Below are 21,662 nucleotides of genomic sequence, written 5' to 3' on the forward strand. Positions count from 1 at the left end.
GTACCACTCCCTCTCCCTTTTTGCCCACTTGATCTTTTCTAAATAGGTTATAACCATTGATTCAGGGCAGTTATTCTTGTGCTACAGAAATTTTGCTGGCTTCTAAGTAAAGGGCCATTTCGTGGTACTCATTTTGCTGTTCCTTTGAATGCATAAAGCTACCCAGCTAGCTTTTGCAGATGATTACAGCATATACACAAGCTGGCTGAAGGTCTAATATATTATCTGTACAATAGAAGTGTAACAGTGCAGCTGTGGGGACTAATTCACAATGGTGGGTAGGCAGAAGGGTTATAAAATTTTCTCACTCCTAGTGCGGTCTTGAGCGCTATGAAGAGAGTCTGCTTTGCTGGGTGCTCTCAGAAAGAGGCTCCCTATGTCCTGGTATCTCCCTCAAACCTTATCCACTAAAGCAGCACAGTAGAATTTAGCTCATCAAATATAACATCATACATTTTATTCGACTATGCTCTTCAGCAGATGCCTCCTCCCGTTATCTCTTTTTCATTAACATATCTATAGAGAGAGACTAAATTTGCAGTAATAGTCCCAAACTCATTAATATAATCTAAATAGTAATGAAGATGCCATCTAAATTACATCTAAGTTAGATATATTGTAAAGTAGCCAATACTTCTCCATTATAACTTCATTTAGCTGCATTCCTAATGGTGTACTGTTGTTTGGATGGTGCCACACCATAAAGTATACATGAAAATACCTCTCATCTTGACGAAACTCAAATGTGTGACATGATGTGTGACAAAGACTTAAAGTGACAGTGACACACTTCATGCAGAAAACTGAAAATGCTGTGGGATTCCTTCCTCTCTGTCCTCAGTTTCATGAGTCTTTATTTCAGATATAAATAATTTTCCATACTTGAAAGTGATGTGACTCCTCAGTTTGTGCAGGATATAGGTGACTCAGACTGAAATAAGGGCTATATGAGAGATTTGTACACTAATATATACATTGTAACTTCATCCAACCACATAGTTGGTGTTTCTCACCTGAGCATCTCCTCAATGCACACTTTAAGCTCTCTCAACTCTTTCCCTCTCTCCCAGAACCAGGAAACTAAAACAACTCTTCACATCCATAGACAGACGGCCGTATCACTAGTCTCCAATGTTCCTTAAGAAAACTTCAAAATGTGTTACCTTAATAATTCTAACTCAAGTAAAGAGCTCTCTTCTTCCTAAATTAGAGTCCAATCCAACTCCCACTGATTTATAAAATCTAAGGCCTAGATGCTTTGAATTCCTGCCCATACACTTAACATTACACACAAATAATCCCACTGAAACCAGTGGGACTAGTCAAGGGTGTGAAGTTAAGCATCTCTGTAAATTTGTGTAAGACTGGAGATTAAGGTAGGGACCACGTTTGTATCTACCAATAAAGCACCAGGCATACTGATTGCACTGCAAAAAACAACAGGTATAATTGATTCCAATTATTAAACCAGAGACTTTTCCAAAGTCAGTAACAGCACTCAGGTAAATTATATATAGGAAGAGGTACTGAGACTCTCCTGGTACTTTTTTCAGATTTACCTCCAAACTAGGGAATTTTTAGTATTGGATATTTATCCATCCTACTAACTTCGAAAAATATCATAATTTGTTAATTTTGGATCAGTCACTTCTGAATAGGACTGATTAATACAATGCACAACTCATCATCCTTATAGTTAACACACCCACACACACACAGCCAGATCCAACTTTCACTGAAGTCTATAGAAAGACTCCCTTTGAATTTCATAAGAGTTGGACTGCATCCTTATAAACTGGTGATACTCGTGTGAATAATTACAGACTTACTGAACATTTCAAACTTAGAATGAATTTTAATACCCTATAATTAAAAAAAACATTTTGCCCAATTTTCTACAAATTGTGCACAAAAATTATGTATTACTCTTCAGAGTAAATTTAGCAATTTTAGGAAAACTCATTATTAGCTGAAGTTATAGGAGTTTATTGCACTTTCAGCTATGATCCTGAAAAGAGCTGCACACAAGCAAACTTGCAAAGCTCAGTTGACTATAGGACTAAATTCTGCTCAGATTCTGGTTAAGTCACCAAAGTATCAGAGGGCAGAATAGCACACAGCCTTCATAAAGTTCAAGTCAATGGAGCTCCATGAGGGAGCAAAAATCCACCTGGGGACTTATTGAAAGACGAACCCTGCTCATGCTCCTTCAGGCTATCTGTTAGCTTTTGAAGCTCTGATAAAAATCAGAGAAGGTTGGTTTGAAGAATCTCCAACCAGAAATAGTAATTTTAATATTGATAGGCCAAGCCTTGAAACATTGCAGTTGTTATGATTTTAATTAGGTTGGTAGGTGGGACAGATACTTGTATTCTTTGAATAAATGTGTTCCAAATTCTACGCTCATCTACTATGGTGATTTCATTGGATTTGTACTGGTGTAACTGACAGCACAATATAGCCCTAACCATTTCCACTGAGACAAATGTAATAAAAATAAATATTTTTTAAAACAAATATGCCAATCCAGTGTGATAACCGGTTGAACATCCCAAGAGCTGTGTATTATTTAAGCTCGACTCAAATTCTATTTAGTTTTACACATAGGTATAGTTTGACTTCTATATTTGGGGGACAGCTCTAGCCAGGCCAATGGGATTATGCGTGGGGAGCAAATGCCATGCCTGCCCAAGGCTTACAGGGCTGAGCCTGCTGTGGGGTCACCGGGCACCTGCCCCGTCTTTGTTATGGTCTCACACAGGTATCCAGGGGGAATTTAACCAGGAGCACAAAGTGGCTAATGTTCAGGAACCCTGCACCTAGGGAGGGGGTGCTAGAGGGGTGTGTGTGTATACTGGGAGGTGGTTTTGGTGGTGGGGGGGTGGGGTCGGAGGACCTGCAGCCTCACATTCAAGATGGGGGGCAGTGTTGCACTCCCTGTCATGATGGTAGAGTGGCTGGTGCAGGCCCGGGATGCAGTGCCAGCCCCGTCAGGCCTCCCTGCAGGCCTCTCCCTCTCTCCAGCGTGGGGGGTCTGGCCTTGTCACCCCTCCTGGCTGGGTTCTGAGGCCCCACAGTGGCGCGGGCAGCCCAGCCAAGAGGCACTTACCACTCCGCTTACCCAGTGGGCTAGGTTGGGCCAGGATGGGCAGGATTCAGCAGCTATGGAGGGCCAAATCGGGGCACAGAGATGGCTCTTTCTGAGCTGTAATGTCTGCTCCCCAAAGGAAAAATCCCAGGCATTGCCTCTTATTTGAAAAGTTCGCCTGGATGGAGAATGGACTATCAAAAAAGAGGCAATGTCCAGGAAAACCTGAACGTATGGTAAGCCTACCTTGGAGGAAGGGGGGAAGCAATGCCCCCCCCTGCATACACTTCAAACTCCACCCAAGGCTTTACAACATCATGATTTAAAAGAAACTTCTAGGGCTGCTTTAAAAAGCAGATTAAAACTTCATATAATATACAGTTTCACTTTGATAACAAGTGACCCATTTTCTCATCCTTTCCCATTCAGTTAATTACTGTTTTGGAACATTAAGTGCACTCAACTTCATGTCAGGCATTTAATTCCTGCTGCTGACAAATCTGTCTAGTGAAGGATCGGATCCTTGAAGTTATTGCTTTAATAGATTATATTTACTTATGCGGCAGTGCATACCGTAAGTCACCTGCTCGCTTGCCAACTCACTGTAAAACAAAATGAACTCAGATTGCTTTCCACCTTCGAATCAAACAACTGCGTTCCCTAGTGCCTGCTCTTTCCTTCTTTTGTTAACACAAACACGTTAACAGTAAGCACTCAGAGAGCTTGGCCTGGAGCACAGCATAATGTGTGGGAGTGAGACAACAAAAACAACAATTTACATTTCCATAGGAACTGCTGTCCTCAAGGATTCACAAGCATTCCGGTTTACAAATTTAAGCTCAAATACAACTTTACACAGGGATCATTTCATTCACCACTGAAATTTAGCCATTTCTGAGGTGCGGCACAGCAGCTGCTTCACACTGTACTGCAACGCTACACAAGAGTCTAGGACAGGAAGTGAACACGGGCAAAGCATACCTAGGTCAGATTCACACAAAAGTTTTGTTTTGTTTTTTTCCTAACAAGGTTTAGCTTTAGTTTGACTTTTGGGGGAAGGCTGAAGGTCAGTTATTATATATTATTTACAATAGCACCTAGGCAGGCCACACATCCGGTATGAAACTGGACTGTCTTGCTTTTCTAAAGTTTGTCCCCCATCTGATACCCAGACAAAACTGGACATGTCTATTTTAAGGAAAATAGGACCGGATTTGCAAAGGTATTTAAGACCCTTTTGAAAATGGGACTTAGGCACTTATGAAAATGTGCAGCTCTTTTTTTTTTTTTTAAAAATATGAATAACTATATAGGGGCATTTGACTCCAGTTAAGATCCATTATATTTTTGCTGCTAGGGAGGTGCTCTATTGGAAGGGTTACAAGAAAAAGTGAACACACTCACATATGTGGCAGATGTGTCCAGGAATTAGAAAATTTTGGGAGGAAAGGATTAAAGATACCTTATGACAAAATGCTCCTTCCTAGAGATCCCCTGACCTGCTTACTTAATGCTTCAGTCAAGAATCTACTTTTAAACACAACAAAGTCATTTCTTTTTTATTGTTAACTAGACTTTGGATTGCACGGTATTAGAAAAATGACTCTCTTCCTACGGAATTGTGGTATAGTAAAATATGGACTTTCCTTGTAATGGAAAAGCTTTCACACCAAGTACATACACAGGAGAAGTGCCAAAAAGAGGATCAGTACATAGAAATTTGGTCACTTTTTTGTATACTAAGATAAGGAGGAGGGCTCCTCAGCCAATAAGCCAGACTCTTTAGGTCTTTGAATATAAAACTGATCCTGAATAAGTAACAAGTAATGGACAATGTAGTATGTCAGTGTTTTATTGTAATGTTGCCTGAATAAAAAAAAAGTTGTGTTTTTTTTTAAATCACCGTGTGACTAGGAGCCATGACCCTAGGCACAGGTTTATAGTGCTTATGCTTTGAACTGGCCCTGAACCAAAGATGCCCCGCATGGCAAATTTATTACAAGGGGTCATCTAACGCAGTTGCCACATGTCCAACAATGCCGAGGCAGCTATCCTCCTTCATTAGCTCATTCATGCTCCAGCTGTAATTTCCCCATCTGCCCTGTTTTGCACTGGACTAATTCCAGCACTGGGATGGAAAATGTTCATTCTGCATACATTGCACCTGATATAGTCAGTCAGCTTCCTTAGAGCAATGTTGTGGGCATATCGTGTACATATTCCACATCCGGGCACTTCTGCTTAAAACACCCTGGCTGTAATACTGAGGAGCTCACAGGTATGATTTTAAAAGGTATATAAGTGAATTAGGACAATTTCTACTGACTTTCAACGGGACGTGTGCTCTTCAGTCACTTAGGTACTTTTGAAAATTCCACGCCATATCTACTGTTGTCAACATTAGTGCCTCAGTTTATTACATACGTTCTACCATGTGGACAATACATTGCAAGGATGTATTGTCATCTGTTCTGTTGGACAAAACAGAGAAGGTTAAGAACCATGTTTCACAGCATTTTAAGACTTTGCTGCCTAATTAAATAATCAAGCTTTGATTTCTGCTTTAAGTTACATTTATGACCAAAACATAGTTGATGACTTATGTGAGACTTATGAATATTTAAACAGCATTCTCTTAAATGAATGTACAGCTCTAAGAGACATGCCAGAAACTGTTCTCATCCGTGTCTCTATTAAATTCCACGATAATAGATGGTTAGTACAGTTGTGCTAAAAGCTGATCATAAGAGGGGAATTGTCACTGGATAGAGATGACCGGTAATTTTCACCAAGAGGCTTAATGCAATAATAATTATCTCTTAATATATTTCCCTTAGACCAAGGGGAACAAATCTTCATGTTTGCAGTACTCTGGCCGTCTTTAATCCAAAACTAATGAGGTGGGTTGACAACACTGAACAGCTAAGGAAAAGATTGGATGCTGAATTCTAAGTAGCTATCGTAAATGGTGCTTGGCACTGTTTACAAGGGGGGGCCTTGTTAAGACAGCAAGCTGCATCCTCAGGTCCAGCCAAGCTCTGCTACACACTGGGCCCAAGTGAAGGGGAAAATGTGGCTGTTGCTAACTTTACCGCCCAACTTCAATACTGGAGCTACGTGAGGGGTTTGCTGTGTCCTTGGGTCAGGTTAGACTAGCTCCAGAGCTGCTCTATCTTGTGCGCAGTTGCAATGTCTCCCCAAAGGCCTTCCTTGGAGTTGAAAGAAGAAAAGGAGTACTTGTGGCACCTTAGAGACTAACAAATTTATTTGAGCATAACCGTAAGCAGTGCAGCAACTCTGACCACACTCCATTCCCCCACAGGCCTCCTATGCTGGGCGGGACCTGCAAATTAGTGGTGAAGAGCTAGTTTTGAAGTTATTTTGCTAAGAAGCCAGAATGGTGAAGAGAAAAGTGAAGATGCTACATACGCAGACTTTTAATTTTAATTCTTTTATGATCTGTGGGCCAGGCATTGCTTTCACACTGGTGTAATTCCAATAACTTCAGGGAAGTTACTCTTGATGTACACTGCAATGAGAGGAAAATCATGCTACATTTAAAACTTCAAAGTAATCAATACATTTTGGGGTGGGCAGAGAAGATTCCTAATGACCAAAACTGTTAAAGACAAATGTCGGACTTAAAAGGTGCATTTTCTAGTGCAAGAAAATGAAACTCATGTGAACTCTATAGCCCAAACTTGCTCCATCTATTCCTTGCAAAGCTACTCATGGATAATTACCTTATGGATACATTGTTTTGGAACCCCACGCAGGCTGCAGTAATAATAAAGATGCTCCCAACCAGTTAGAAAGTCATCCAGGGCATCTTGCTGTGGGCAGTAGCCAATCAAAATCCCTTCAGAGCTAGCAGACAATATATCCATTTCAGACCTATTTAAAAGAAAAGCAAAAGATTTAAATACTTGAGCGTGATTTTCCTTAGTACAGTATACTTAGTACTAGTGTTACTGTTTTACAGCCTTAATCCAAAGAGTCCTCAAGAATAAGTATATTCACCTTAGAATTCGAAGAAGAGGGATGGGAGTAGAATAGGCTCAGCTCCCATCTCTCTCTTCTCATTACTTTCCCTGAGATTAGCCCAGCAGCTCTCTGTGCTCTTTCCCCTTCCATTTCTTTCCCCTCTCTAATCCCACAGTCCTGCCAGAAGAGGGTCCTCTGGTTCCAGTGAGCTTCCCCATTCTGCAGCTGCTTTAGCTCCCCAGCCAGCAGCTCTAATTGGAGACAGAGCTACTTCTGGGCTCCATGGTATAAAGTATTCACCTGGCCTAGCACTGTCACTGGAGACACCCATGCTCTGCTGCTAATCCATAGGAAGTAGGAAGCAAGCCTCCTGTGCAGGCCTTGGGAAAAGCAGGGGGAGATGTGGTATGTAGTAATTGACTTCACAGGTGTACCTTCCCCCTCCATCTTACTAAAGCATCCTCATGGCACTCTTCTTTAATACAGAAGAATGACCAGACCTGAAGATGTAGAACACTTCAAGAACAGCCAGTTTCATCAGGGTAAGGTTAGTTATGGGCATTCTCTCAAGCACTGCAGAGCGTGCCTATACTGACTGATAAGCAGATCCCTCAGTAATTTACAGAGAGAGAGGGTGTGTGTGTGTGTGTGTGTGTGTGTGTGTGTGTGATTCCACATATTCAAAAACTCTTCAGCAAACGCAAAAAACAAAACAGAAATATTAAATGCCTAATAGTTTAAATGATGATATCCAGATAAAAAACACACTTGTCACTTATAAATTATCACCTGCATCTCAGAGTCTTTGGCCTCAGTTTTGTAGCTGTACAACATTACTAGAAATTGCATTCATTGCTAAGAAGCAGGCTTGATTGCAACGGTGTCTCATTACCCATAATGATGCTAAATGTACCCTTATTTATTCCAATACCTAATCCAACATTTGGTGGTGCTGATTTAAATTTACAGAAAATGATTCAGACAAACAGCGCAACTATAGACCTGTCAAAAATCAAGATGCTTTTTTGTAAAGTCTGATGAGCTCTGGGGGAAAAAAGGTAATAATAAAAAAAGGCTTTGAATTACAATATGATATTATTTTTATTTTGCTATAGTGCTTATGTGTTGCTCTGAATCTGATTAATAAGGTTGAATACAGAGCTAATCATTTAGAAATGGAAAAGCAAATGTTCTATGTAGATGGGCTACAAATGCCAAAATTGGAGAAAGCATAAATATGTATCTGTTAATCCTTTACAAGGCTCTCCTGTCTGGAGAGAAAGTAGTACAAACTGCATATTTTACATTCTGAACCATAGTATCAAAGTATTTTAAATGCTCTCAAAAGTTAATTTATCATCATATGATGCACCTTGCTGGGGACTCATTGGAATGGACTTCTTGCTCTTAATAAAAATAAAATATATGAAATTTTAATACCTATGTAAGTGTGCATGGAACCAAAAAGTGAATGTCAAGAGCTCTGGTAAACTCTAAAATGTGACATGACATAAAATGAAAGTCAGGATTAAACTCCACCATTTGCCCATGGTCAGTTCAAGGGTTGCTCTTTAAAAATAATATAAACATTACAGAATTTCTCCCAGCACTATTTCAAGCATATCTAAATCAAATTAAATGTTTTTTTAAAGCCATCTGCATCTTAGGGCATGGATTTACTAATGTGGACTATATTAGCATAAATTGGCAGAGGCAGTGAATTCCTTCCATAATGAACTCTGACATGCAGAAATTCTATTTATAGTCAATTCCTTCCTGGGCACCAAAGACATTGTAAGAGATACACAGAGCAACCTCAAATTAAGGCAAACAGAGCAGTTCGATACAAACCTTCCTTGTGGAGCACTAAAGTCTTGACTTGAGGCAATATGCAAGGCACACATATAGGAGACCAAATTAAATGCTGGGGTAATTTTGCTAACTTCTGGAAACTTTCATTAGGGGGGAATTTAGTTTAGTGAGTCTAGTAACTGAATGGGCAATTCCCGTCCAGAATGGTTCTACCATCTGGGTGGAAAAGATCACCTATGGAAGCAAAATAACAAACAGCCAAAACATTCATTAAGTCTCAGTTTGTGTGACTGTGCCTCAATAGGGATACACTTTAGCTAGTTTTCTATTTTGCTTAGGGCAATAGAACCCATTTAGAGTCCCTGGCTTCACCGATAATCCAAGACAATATATGTTGAACTGGAAGTAAGACACTAAAAGACCTAGAAATACAGGGGGTCCCGATGGTGAAGTATAACTTCCATAAAGGAGGAACACATTGCAAAGGAGTTTGAAACATTTTGCCATGTAGCCTTGCACACTTTTGCCCTGATCCTGCAATTAGATCAACTAGTGCAGACCCTGTACTCATGTGGAGTTCTAATGGGTACTGTGACGTTACCCCCCATAATGTTTTATGGAAATATGCTTATGAAAGTAAATATGACATAACTGGAATATGTTTTAGGCTACATATGCCATGTAACATATCTCTGAAAAGGTTATGAACTACTGAATATATTCATCCTATTTGTATGCATGTATCATTTTTGTATTCGAAGTTATGAATATTGTCAGTGTACTTGTTTGATTTTAAGTAGCCTTAGTAAGGCATTTGGGCATCTTCTTTAGAAAGGAATTTGCAAGTTAAATGCCCAATCAAGAAACACTTAATGGACAATGGATCTTGGAAGGCTCCAATCCACATAAGAAATCTATCTGAGAACGTTCAAGATAGCATGCAAACAATGGCTGCTACCTGTAAGTTCTGAGTCATGCATGGACATGTGACTTCAAAACTCCATCTTGGAGCTGGGATTCTACACAGGGGGAGGGAGGGGTGTCCAACCACAAGAGAAAGTCTATTTAAACCCCTGGGAAACCTCTCTATTTTGCTTTCAGCTGGCTCAAGAGATAGCCTCTCCACTGCCAAAGGATACCTGAAAGAAACAGGAACAAAGGACAATAATCATGGGGGTGAGATTTTATCTGTATTCAGTTTTCTTACTGTATTAGGCATAGACTTGTTTGTTTTATTTTATTTTGTTTGGTAATTTGCCTTGTTCTGTCTGTTATTACTTGGAACCACTTAAATCCTAGTTTCTGTATTTAATAAAATCACTTTTTACTTATTAATTAACCCAGAGTGTGTATTAATACCAAGGGGCGGGGGCAAACAGCTGTGCATATCTTTCTATCATTGTTATAGAGGGAGAACAATTTATGAGTTTATCCTGTATAAGCTTTATATAGGGTATAACAGATTTATTTGGAGTTTGGACCCCATGGGAGCTGGGCATCTGAGTGTTCGAGACAGGAACACTTCTTAAGCTGTTTTCAGTTTAGCCTGCAGTTTGTGGGACATAGTTCAGACCTGGGTCTGTGTTTGTAGCTGGCAAGCATGTCTGGCACAACTAGGCAGGGTTCTGGAGTCCCAAGCTGGCAGGGAAAGCAGGGGTGGAAGCAGTCTTGGGACATCAGTTGGCAGCCCCAAGGGGGTTTCTGTGATCCAATCCATCACAGGTACAAAGGTCCTTGCTAGCAGATCCAATAGCAAGATCAGGGCATTTGTTTATTTCTACTTTTAGAGGCCTTTAGCTCTTTACAAGATAGAAAAATGTCATATATGGTTTACAGAGGACAAAAAGCCATTTGAGGTGGTGGGTGTTTGAGACTTTATGTTGGGTATAGTGTGATGCTTGTTCTTCCCCCAGTGCAGTATAAGCAATCTCACTGACTGGGATCTCCAAATCAAAATGACTACGGGATGAGTGCTTTTTAGCTTTGCCCTATGCTTTTGTTGCATTCTGAAAAAAAAGGTTAATCAAAAAGACAGATTAGTTTTCAAATGTTCTGCTGACCCGAGGAAGGAAACCCCCACTTCCCACCTCTTTAAAATAAATTGACCTCCAAGGAAATGTCATCTTTCCATTTTACTTTCATGTGTACAGGAGAAATTCGCATTCCACCTGTTAAAAAAAAATCCTCCTCATTATATAATGTACTGTATAGGGTTTTGCATTCAAACCATAATTATCCTTAATTTATACTTTAAAGCTATTAGTTGTATTAATTATATTCTCCTCCTCCCTCAGCACATACACATATAATATGCATGATGTTATTAAGCCGTCCATGTTAATGAGAAAAAGAGCAGGAAGAGAAAATGCAGTTGATTTTATATATGAAGCAAGATTTTATGATGACCGAGTCCAGCCTCACTCTGTCTATAGCAATTGGGTACATCAATAGACACAGTGTTTCTCAGCATAATACCAAAACAATAAAGGCAGTAATACAGCAGCCTACGCTTACATAGCAACTTGCATCTTAATTGCTTTAAAAACATCAGGTTACCTTTCAAACTTGTCAATAGCTTTAGGTAATACAGTACCTTAGAATACTGCATATACTGAAGTAAAGTAAATTATCTAGGCACTCTCTATAATAAGTACAAGGAAAATTTAGGTAATGCTCCAAACATTGAGGTAACCTTATCTAAGGCAGAATTAGTAAGACTTAAGGTTGAATGTTGTAATAATAATAGAATAAGACTTAGCTCTTGTATAGCCTTTTCGTTCGCAGATTGCGAAGTGCTTTACAAAAAAGGCATTTTTATCCCCATTCTACAGATAGGGAAACTGAGGCACGAAAAACAACAAGGTCACACATTGATTCAGTGACTTAACAGAGAATACAGAACAGATGTAAAAGAAGTTTATTGACAAAGGGGTCTAATGCCCCATTGTCTGACTCTAGCTTTATGCTGGTGGCACTCTGCTGTTTTCTCCATTTTGTTTAGCAACATGATGTCATATCTAAATGGACTTAGTTTTCTATCCTTTAACCAAACTGTGAAGATGTCTGGACTTTGATATGGAAAAGAAGCAGAATTCTTATCTGAATGCAGCAGCACAGAAGTCACCCACTCTCAGAAACCTCTTCCTCTTTCATACATGTTCATTCAGGAGCCAGGCTTCCACACCCAGGTGGCCTGGGTGCTCACGGTATACTGAACCTTGGATTAGAAGGGCCTCCATCCCAAAGGGAAAGACAATAAGGGTATTCTACAGAGAGATTCAGAAACTCTGCTAAATGAAGCCCTGCAGTACTTGCTACACCTAAAGAAGAATTTATTAATTGATTGGCTGCGGGGCTCAAAATTTCTTTGGCAGGAATTGGAGAGAGCACTGAGGAAACCATTGGTTTCCGTGGAATCCGAGTATCTAATATTCAATGCAAGCAAAAAATCCAGTTTCCTTGGCATTTTAGCCAAAGCAGGAGATACCATTGACAAAGGCTGGTGGTTTTTTCTTCACTGCCATCTAGAATATGTAATCTTTATTGCAACAGAACAACTGCCTGCTCTGGCAAGTTATAGGAAAACTAAGAACTCTTCTCTGTGAAGAACTGTTACACTATACTAATCATGATTGAAAAAGTCGTGGGGGAAACTCCCTAAAACATCACATATAACACAGGAACAGTGGTCTTTTCCCATTTTCGTCTGCAGGCAGGAGGGAATTATACCATTCTCTGAGCTGCCAAACTAGGAACATTGGGCAAAGTTTAAGGGTATGTCTTCACTACCTTCCGGATCGGCAGGCAGCAATCGATCCAGCAGGGATTGATTTATCGTGTCTAGTCTACACGCGATAAATTGACCCCCAAGCGCTCTCCCATGGACTCCTGTACTCCAGCACCACAAGAGGCGCAGGTAGAGACAACGGGGGAGCGGCAGCAGTTGACTCACCACGGTGAAGACACCATGGTAAATTGATCTAAGTACGTCGACTTCAGCTGTGTTATTCACATAGCTGTGAAGTTGTGTAACTTAGATCGATTGCCCCGCCCCCTGCAGTGTAGACCAAGGCTAAGAAAAGACATATAGGTGGGAAACAATTAAATGAACTGATCAGAAGAGACAGAGAAAAAACCTTTTATGGTTGTAAAAACTAGCTTACACAAAGAGAGATTTGCACTGGTACAATGGTTAGCCAATATGAAGCAGATTTCTGGGAAGATCCTCAAAGTCCTGTTTGATGTGCAAGCATTGAATGATTACACCAAGGAAAGAGAGAGAACATATTGCAATTGTTCCTCAGACTTCAAAGGAAAGACAAAAGGGTTAAGAATCAGAAAGCAAATGCCAGCAGTTCAGCCACTAAAAGGGTTGTGGTTCAAAGAGGCAGCTCAGGGTACATGCTGTCTGAGATAGACAAAGGATATTAGAGACTTCAGAGCCTGGTAAGAAATATCTGTAAATGAAATTAACTTCTAACTACAGAAGGCCAGATTCTCAGTTGATGTAAATTAGTGTCATTCTACTGGATTCAATAGAGCAGGGCATTTTGCACCAGCTGAAGACCTAGCCCAGACTCTTTCCCCATGGATAGCCAGAAGAGTGCTTCACTTATCTCTTTTCATGATCCTAAGTTTATATGCCTTCTTCCTCATGCCTGGAATGCCCCCTTTGATGTGGTCTACCATCCCTTAACCTTTTATTTCTCAGCTCCCTCCCTAAAAACGCTTCCTCTAGATGTTGCAGAAAAAAATAAATACAATATATATTTTAGTGACTAACCCAAAAAATCGTAGACCTAACATGCTGAACTACACAGCTCATTTGCACTATTTTGCATAATATCCCATCCCTCCCATACTCTATTTGCATATTGCGTATGTGGATGGCAGGATCTTTGGGTCTGCTAGATAAAGGCCATATTGTGGCCCATCTAGTGTGGCCACACGGATGCCTTCAACCACATTTGAGCTCCCTGCCTAAAGCTATTGACAAGTTTGAAAGGTAACCACTATAGCTCATTGATGTTTTTAAAGCAATTTAGATGGAAGTTGCTATGTAAGTGTAGGCTGCTGTATTACTGCCTTTATTGTTTTGGTATTATGCTGAGAAACACTGTGCCTATTGATGTATCCAATTGCTATAGACAGAGCGAGGCTGGACTCAAAGCCACGTTTCCCTCCCAAGGCTCCAAATGCAGCAATAGGGAATTGAGCAAAGGCGCAATCTAGCCCTAAATAACCAAAGAAAATAATAATTCATTTCTCTGAATATAGTTAGTAACAGAGCCGTGTAGGGAATGGTTTTCCCATTCTGGGAAAAAAAAAATGAGATTTCTACAGTTTTTCCTCATACCACATTGGGGTGAAAAGTCAAAATCTCAAAAATTTCCCAGGATGGGAAATCAATTCCCAACACAGCTCTGTTACTAAGTATATTCAGACAAATGAATTCTTATTTTCTTGGTTCAGGTCAATTGAAGTGTTTCATTTAAATAATTTCTAATTGTCTCAATGTTGAGCTTTTAATGATTTAATTCTTTTAAACTAGAAATTAAGTTGCTAAAAGAAATAGCTTAAAACAGAATTTTTGGTTTTATAAAGTGTCAAAATGAGAGATTTGGACAATTTTGAAACTTCCCCCCCCCCAAAAAAAAAAAACTGTTTCTAAAAGGGAAATTTGTTTAAACTGACCCTTTCCCACAAAAAAATTCAGCTTCAATTAATTGGTATTTTTGACGGAAATTTTTTAGTCAAAAAATTGCCGACCAGCTCTATTGAGTAGTTAAGACTGTGTAAAGTGTAACCTAGATATATATGCATTATTAGGAGACAATATAGCTACAGACTTACATGTTATTATTGCCCTTTTTCAAAAGGTAAAGAACTACCTAGCTCCCACATCAGAGGCAGTGCAGTCTAGCAGCTAGAGCAGGGAAATGGGAGCCCTGGGTCCTATTCCAGCCACTTGATCTATTTTTTTTTTTTATAAAGTCTCTGTGTCTTGGCCACTTCACCTGTAAACTGGGGATAATAATACTACTTCTGCATTGTAAAGTGCTTTCAGAAAGTTCAGGGAGTGGGGAGAAAGGCTTTATATAAATGCATTGTTGTTCTTGGTTTTGCAAAGTGTTGTGGTTTCTATGGCAGAAAGGGCAGCCTCACTAAAGTCAGTGGGGATAAAGTTTTGGCCCACAGTTATTTTTTCACCAGTCTCCCTATGGTCTTTTAACTCAGCGTCCCTAGCATGGGCCAGAAAACCTTCATACTCCCACCTGCCCAGAAAAGAGTGAGGGGACTCTCTGGGGCACTGAATCAAAAAAAGACCATAGGAGAATGGCAGAAAAACACCATAGGGTGAAAACATGCTCATCTTACACAAATCGACCAACTGACTTCAGGGAGACTAGTGGTGAGCGAGGCACCAGGATTTGGCCCTTTATATGTTGTGATGTTAACAAAAATAGAATGTGGACATTTAAGGGCTCATTTTAGAGGTGTTTAGTACCCATAGCTCCCATTGGCCTAAAAGCTCAGCTCCTCTGAAAATCTGCCGCTTGCTGTGCAGGAAGATTTGTTTTATTGTTGACACCAATTTATATTCAGTTTGATTTTTGCAGCTTCTTTCAGGCAGTACAAGCATAAAGTAAAGGCAGTGATATAATCCAGTACTTGCATTGGCTTCAACAGAGAGATAAATTCCATTAATTAGTCAAAATGACATACAAATTTACAAATCACAAAAGTAGTTAGGAACTCCATTGTGCTTATAACTGCACATTTGATTCAGTGCATACTAATACTCAATTAACATTATAAAAAAACAAGGTTAAAATATAATTAATATAACTATAGCTTAGTTATAATTAAAGTAATTATACTGATATACAGTGTTACAACAGCCATCTCAGCCATTATATTGATGCAAATTTATTCTGCTTTCGAAGTAAAGCTATTTGAATTACATTTTTAATTATTTATCAAGCTGAATATCATAACCATGAAAACAGACCCAGTTCTGGTTGCAAAGAAATACTGTTGTTTCCCCTCTTTGGAGAGGTAGGTACCCTCTGGCCTTATGAACTTCTAATCCAAGATTTTAGATAAAAAATGACTTGTAGTTCAAATATGAATGGGAGTTGCTGTAATAGAAAATCTCTCTATACACTGGAATGCATGGGAGAGAAATTAAATCAGTCATATTAGGAGTGTCAAATGTTAACTACTTTATCCACTGGTTTCAATGGGACAACTTGTGCCCATCCTATCTAATCCTTATCAATAGGACCCCAATTCAGCAAACCACTTAAACACAGGCTTTGCCTTAAGCACAGGCTTAAGTTCATGACTATTCGGCAAAGCACTCAAACACAAATATGTGCTGAGAATTAAGCTTAAGTACCAGTGAAGTGAGAGCCAAAGAAACTGTCAAGTTCTCTCATGCTGGTCTCTGGCTAATACTTGAAAGTGGTTTGACATCCTCCTGAGGGATCTGTGTGTAGCCCTCTTCAGCGGCAGGGGCTGCATGTCATACAGGACCCCTGAAGGCTGTTGGGGCAAAATAAATAAGGTGGGAGGAAGAAGGCAGCTATGCAACATAACTAAGAAAATGGTACAGATGTATAATGCCTATTTGTGTGGCATGGTAGTGACATTTAGTTTCTAACGGTGACATCTAAATGTGAGCACTATGGCCTCCTTTCTTTTTCTATTTAAACATTCTAGATAAGTATGTGCTTTTAAGAGTACATTATACACAATCTTATTCCTTACCACATGGGAGTCCAGTACCATATTGTTGAAAACTGATGGCTATGACATACAGATATCATTCAAAAATGGGATATGTGGCCAGATTTTCCTAACATTTTATAGTGTCATTATTTATAATATAGGTAAGGACATTAGGGTTTTTTTTAATATGATATTTATTCTGATTGTGTCCTTTACTGCCCATTTAACTCCCATTGACAGAGGTCAGAAATATTATAGTATTCCATTGTACTGGTGTTTCATTTCCACACCTTCCAGAGTGACTGCTTGTGATATTGTTCCTTGGCTTGGGTTAGTATTAGGTTTCAAATAACTAACTGGGAGGCATTACCTGTATTCAATAATCGTTTATATAGTTTGGATGACTGTGTCACTGAATTATGCCAGTGCTAATGAGATGCATACAAAATAAAAAGGTAAAACTGTTTTTAAGTAGTACATCGCTATTACTGTGTCATGTTTGCTTGTAATTACTGCTAAATTTGTATTATTTCTCTTTCTGGAGCATTTTTATTAGAGTAGTTAATTACAGTTAGAACATGGTAGTAAAACTTTATTATGTGCCTACAGCCTTCACATCTGAGGAGGAATACTAAAATAAAAAATGCAATTATTTCGTGGACTGATTGTGTGCTTTGGACACAATAAATATGTTTCAGTAGGAAATTCAGTAAGACCTATCACAGTAAATGCACAGGGACCACTTGAAATACACATTTACTTTCAGCTGCATTAAAGAAATAGTATAGTAATAAAAATTATGGGACAAATACATCTCTGAGAAGATGCTATTGAAGACCATGAAATTTCAGGAGGGATTAATTTAGCCCTATTTACTTAAAAACAAATGACTGCTCTGTGTTATCAATAACTCCTTGTATTATTAAATCTGAATAACATTTTAAAATATTATTTACTTTCCATCTTTTAAGACATTTTGCCCAACTTGAATAGTGAAACTCTAGAGGTCAATTTTCTCTTTGGCTCTCATGTGCTACATAGTGCTTTTGGTTTTGGGTTTCTAACACTTAAAAATTTATTTTCAATGCTCTTTTTTAAAAAAAAAAAAATACACGAAAAATACTTCTGTTCACATTAAGTTTAATTTTGTCTTTTAAAAAAACAACAAATTTTAAGATCAAGATTTCCAGATGTGCCTATTGTTTTTGGGTGCCCAACTTGAGACACCTTAAAGGGGCTTTATTTTCAGAGGGTGGGTGGGTATATGGGGCACTTTCTGAAAATAAAGCCCCTTTAAGGTGACTTAAGTCAGTTACTCCATAATAGAGATACCCAAAATCATCAGGTACTTTTGAAAATCTTGTCTTAAATTTCTCGGCCTAAACAATGGACCTTTGATATAAAAGATGACAGGTCAAATTCAATCCCAGTGTTACAATGACTTCAAATAGATTATCAAATATCTATACTATTAACTTAACATGTATATAGCTGCTCAGGACAGAGAGGGATAAGCAACATCTGACTGTGCAGGAAGGATTCAGCTTCTTTTTTCATGACATATCCTGTAAATTGTGTACTGTATAGGTATTGACCACTAAAAGTCGCACTTTGACCTGTTCTTCATGAGTTAAACCATAGCTATATGGTTGTTTAGAAACAGAGGTTTGTAGATCTTCCTAAGAAAAAGATGAAAAAATTTGGAGATACAGGATGTGTGTTCATTTCAACCATCCCCACTGCAGGCAAGATTGTGTCTTTAAGCCACTGAACTGCCTTGTGGGTGGTGGTGGGGGAGGGAGGAAAGGGAAAAGAGAAGGTTTCCTGCATGCACTGGGATAGTCCAGATAACATCCCAGGGACTATTCATGCACAAATCAAATGCAGACACTTTCCCCCCCATTTCTTTATACTTGGCACATTTATTCTCAATAAACAAACCTTTAAACTTACGAGGAAAACAAGATTTCGGAAAGTTTCCTGATGTAACAAAAACTACTGCGTGCATGTAGAGTCCTTAGAGAGTATCTTTCAGTGCACAGCAAATTAGAGGAACAGAAGCCTTTCCATGACTTGGTGAAATTTAAGTATTGTTTTTGCCTCTAAATACTCACATAAATGTGGTAGCTAAAGAGCCAGGATTTGGTCACTGATGTTCCATTTTCAATAAGCATTAGCTATAGCTGCAGTTCAGAAATATCCAGAACTGGGAAACGTTTATGACACTTCCCAAATAGAAAACAGCTACCAAAATAATTAAAAATAGCCAATTTCCTTGTGGTGCTATTTCTTGTTTAGTTTGGTGGTTAGGACTGGGGAGGGAGTTCTATTCATGTTCTTTTTAAACTTTGTGAATTTGGTAATTACATAAAAAAGACTGACAGATCAAGAAAAGAACCAAGTGAAACTAATGCAATACTCCACCACAGGCATTTCTGTTTCCATCTCCTCACTTTCCTGCATTAAATCTTAGCTCAAGTCATTCACAGACAATGGCCCCCCATCTTACTGGCCTTTCAATTTCACCAACAGTTCCATCCGATCACATCCAGCATCAGTAATTACTAGAAGCAGTGCAGGAAAGCTAGAGCGAATGCTGCCTGGGGAAATTCCAAGTGTTGTACATCCAATGAAGGGAATACGGCTGGAGAAGAGGGAATGTGGCCAGACTGCTGCTGTGCTCCAGCAATCCCTGCCCGTCAGAGCATTCTCCCAAAGCTGCTCTCAGTGGCTTCTTGGGAAATTACGAGTGCCTCAGGGCACCAGCCACCTTTGTAGGCTGCTACTGTGCGCACACACACTCTCTCTCTCACCAGGCATCTGGTCATGAGGATCAGACTCAAAGAGAGGAGAGTGTACATTTTTCAACTGACAACACTATTCAGGTCAGCTTGGCTTAGAAGTAGGTGCTAAAGCATGAAGGAAACAGCGAGGGAGAGTGAAAGGGCACACAGTCATAAATCACTATTAATTTCCTCTTAACACTTGTTCTGGTATTATATCCACTCATTCCCCTAATACAATCTACAAGTGCTGTATAACTGAATCTCTGACTTATGGCTATAGCTTTCTCATTACCACCAGCCTGTTCTAATATTGCAGTTTTGAAGACAGAAATATACAATAACATATTTTATACATACAGGATTTCAGACTTTTTCATTTAACCATTGGCATGTCATTGCTTATTCTCCTCTCTAGTGTCCTAATCTTTGCAATCACTCTCCATCTAAAAGTCTTTCCACACTTGGCTCATAGGGATTTTTTAACATTTATTTTTGGTTTGCATTTTTTTTTTTTACACATTTTACATTTAATGTATTGAAAGAAAACAAACAAACATTGCACATGAAAAACATCAAAATCAAGGCAATAAGTATACCCAGGATTAACAAATCTATGTGGGTAGGAACAGCGTCCCCTTGCTATGTAATACCCCTGCTCTTCCTGATCACCTCTGCACTTGATTAATTGATTAATCTGGGGGTTTCCACTAAGCATTGAGAAATTAGCCCTCCTGAGTACTGCTTAGGAGCCTAACAGTGAAAATCTTTTGGTCTGGTATTGATTTATGGGGATGTGTATTTGTGTACCTGTAGAATATGTGCTGATATTTCCTACCTCCCACTCTATTGCTGTTGAACCAACCCATTCCCAATTAACTGAATTGCCAGACAGAATTACATAATGTTAAATTGCTTAACCCAGTCAACTGGCTTTAAAACTTTTTTTTTTTTTTGCATCATAGCCTTTGTAATAATAATGTAGTGTGTGGTAAATTGTGAAAGAATACAAACCACTCCTTGGAATACAACATAAAGAGTTGTAAGCATGCTGAGGCTTTCATAGGTTTGATCATAACAGTATTCTGATTGAGCTCTATGCTATTTACCCTGTAGGAGTCATCATAACAGCACGCCCGCCAGATGGGGTGATGTCTCCAGTCAGCATCTTAAATGTTGTACTTTTCCCAGCACCATTTGTTCCCAGGAGCCCGAAGCACTAACAGGAAGAGGAAAAAAGACATAATTATATCTAAAGATAGAGATATCACAACTAGCAGCATTAACTTTTCATCATGTTTTGTTTTTTTCACTCCTGAACTAGTTGTGAAGAGAACATACATGTGGATGTGCAAATTTCAAAAATCACCTAAGTGACACAGGAATGCATAGTTTTATGTATATATATATATATATACACACACACACACACACAGGAGGTAATTCAACCTTTATAAGGTTTCTTGAAAAAGTAATTCAGTCAAATTAAAGAGAAAAGGCAATGTAATAAAAACACTAGTTTGATCACTGTGGATAAAAATTTCAAATATTTCCTAAGTCCCATTTTGCAAATAACTACCCAGACACTTAGGACCCTTTGTGTCATTGAAAGTCCTATTCAGTGAATACATATTGTTACCTACAGTATTATTAGCAATCGAAATATTTTCCTTTCAAGTCACGTAAAAGGACAAAAGCAGGATTAATAAATTTGTGTGTGTGTGTGATTTATACCTTTGTCCTCTCTTTGCTGGATATTGACCAATTTTTAATCCGTTTGAATAATATTCTTTGGAAACTGGGAAAGGAACTCAAAATTTTGAGGTTCCCATTTTGCCATTTCCCATATGTTGCTGACAGACAGTGCCTAATGTGGGAGCAAATGTACCTATACCAGAGGCAAGGTAACCTCCTACCTCCCAAAACCTGAAGGAGCAGAGAAACAAAGTCCTTGCCTACTGGATGAGGGGGAAGATAATAAACACTGACACACATCCATATGATGGCTCCACCCAGTGTTCCCTCTGCAGACAGGGCTGGGATGTTCAGCTCACAGTCCCCAAGGATTGGGAAGAATGACAGTGAGCCTTCTTGTTGACACCATGACAACGAATGATAAGGGTGTTAGTTTACCATCCTCAGAAAACGATGAAGGGGACAGTGTGTTGAGGGGCAAGATTTAGGGTCTAGAGGGTGGGAATCTGCATCTTTACTCCCCTGCCCTGGATTTGAGTGAGGGCAGGAGTGGAGGGGTGTGCTTA

At 39.2% G+C, this 21,662-nt stretch overlaps 1 protein-coding gene across 1 annotated transcript in view; it reads right to left on the bottom strand.

Moving 5' to 3' along the window:
• Window positions 1–21,662, bottom strand: part of ABCA13 (ATP binding cassette subfamily A member 13) — a 286,889-nt gene that overhangs the window by 34,201 nt on the left and 231,026 nt on the right. The window contains exons 55-56 of the mRNA XM_048839236.2: window positions 20,511–20,620; window positions 6,832–6,982 (exon numbers count right to left, since the gene is read on the bottom strand). Of these exons, the coding sequence (XP_048695193.2) occupies window positions 6,832–6,982; window positions 20,511–20,620 (261 nt within the window). The remainder of the gene's footprint in view (window positions 1–6,831; window positions 6,983–20,510; window positions 20,621–21,662) is intronic.

This window comes from Caretta caretta, chromosome 2 (genome assembly GCF_965140235.1).
Source record: "Caretta caretta isolate rCarCar2 chromosome 2, rCarCar1.hap1, whole genome shotgun sequence".
Lineage (NCBI taxonomy): Eukaryota > Metazoa > Chordata > Testudines > Cheloniidae > Caretta > Caretta caretta.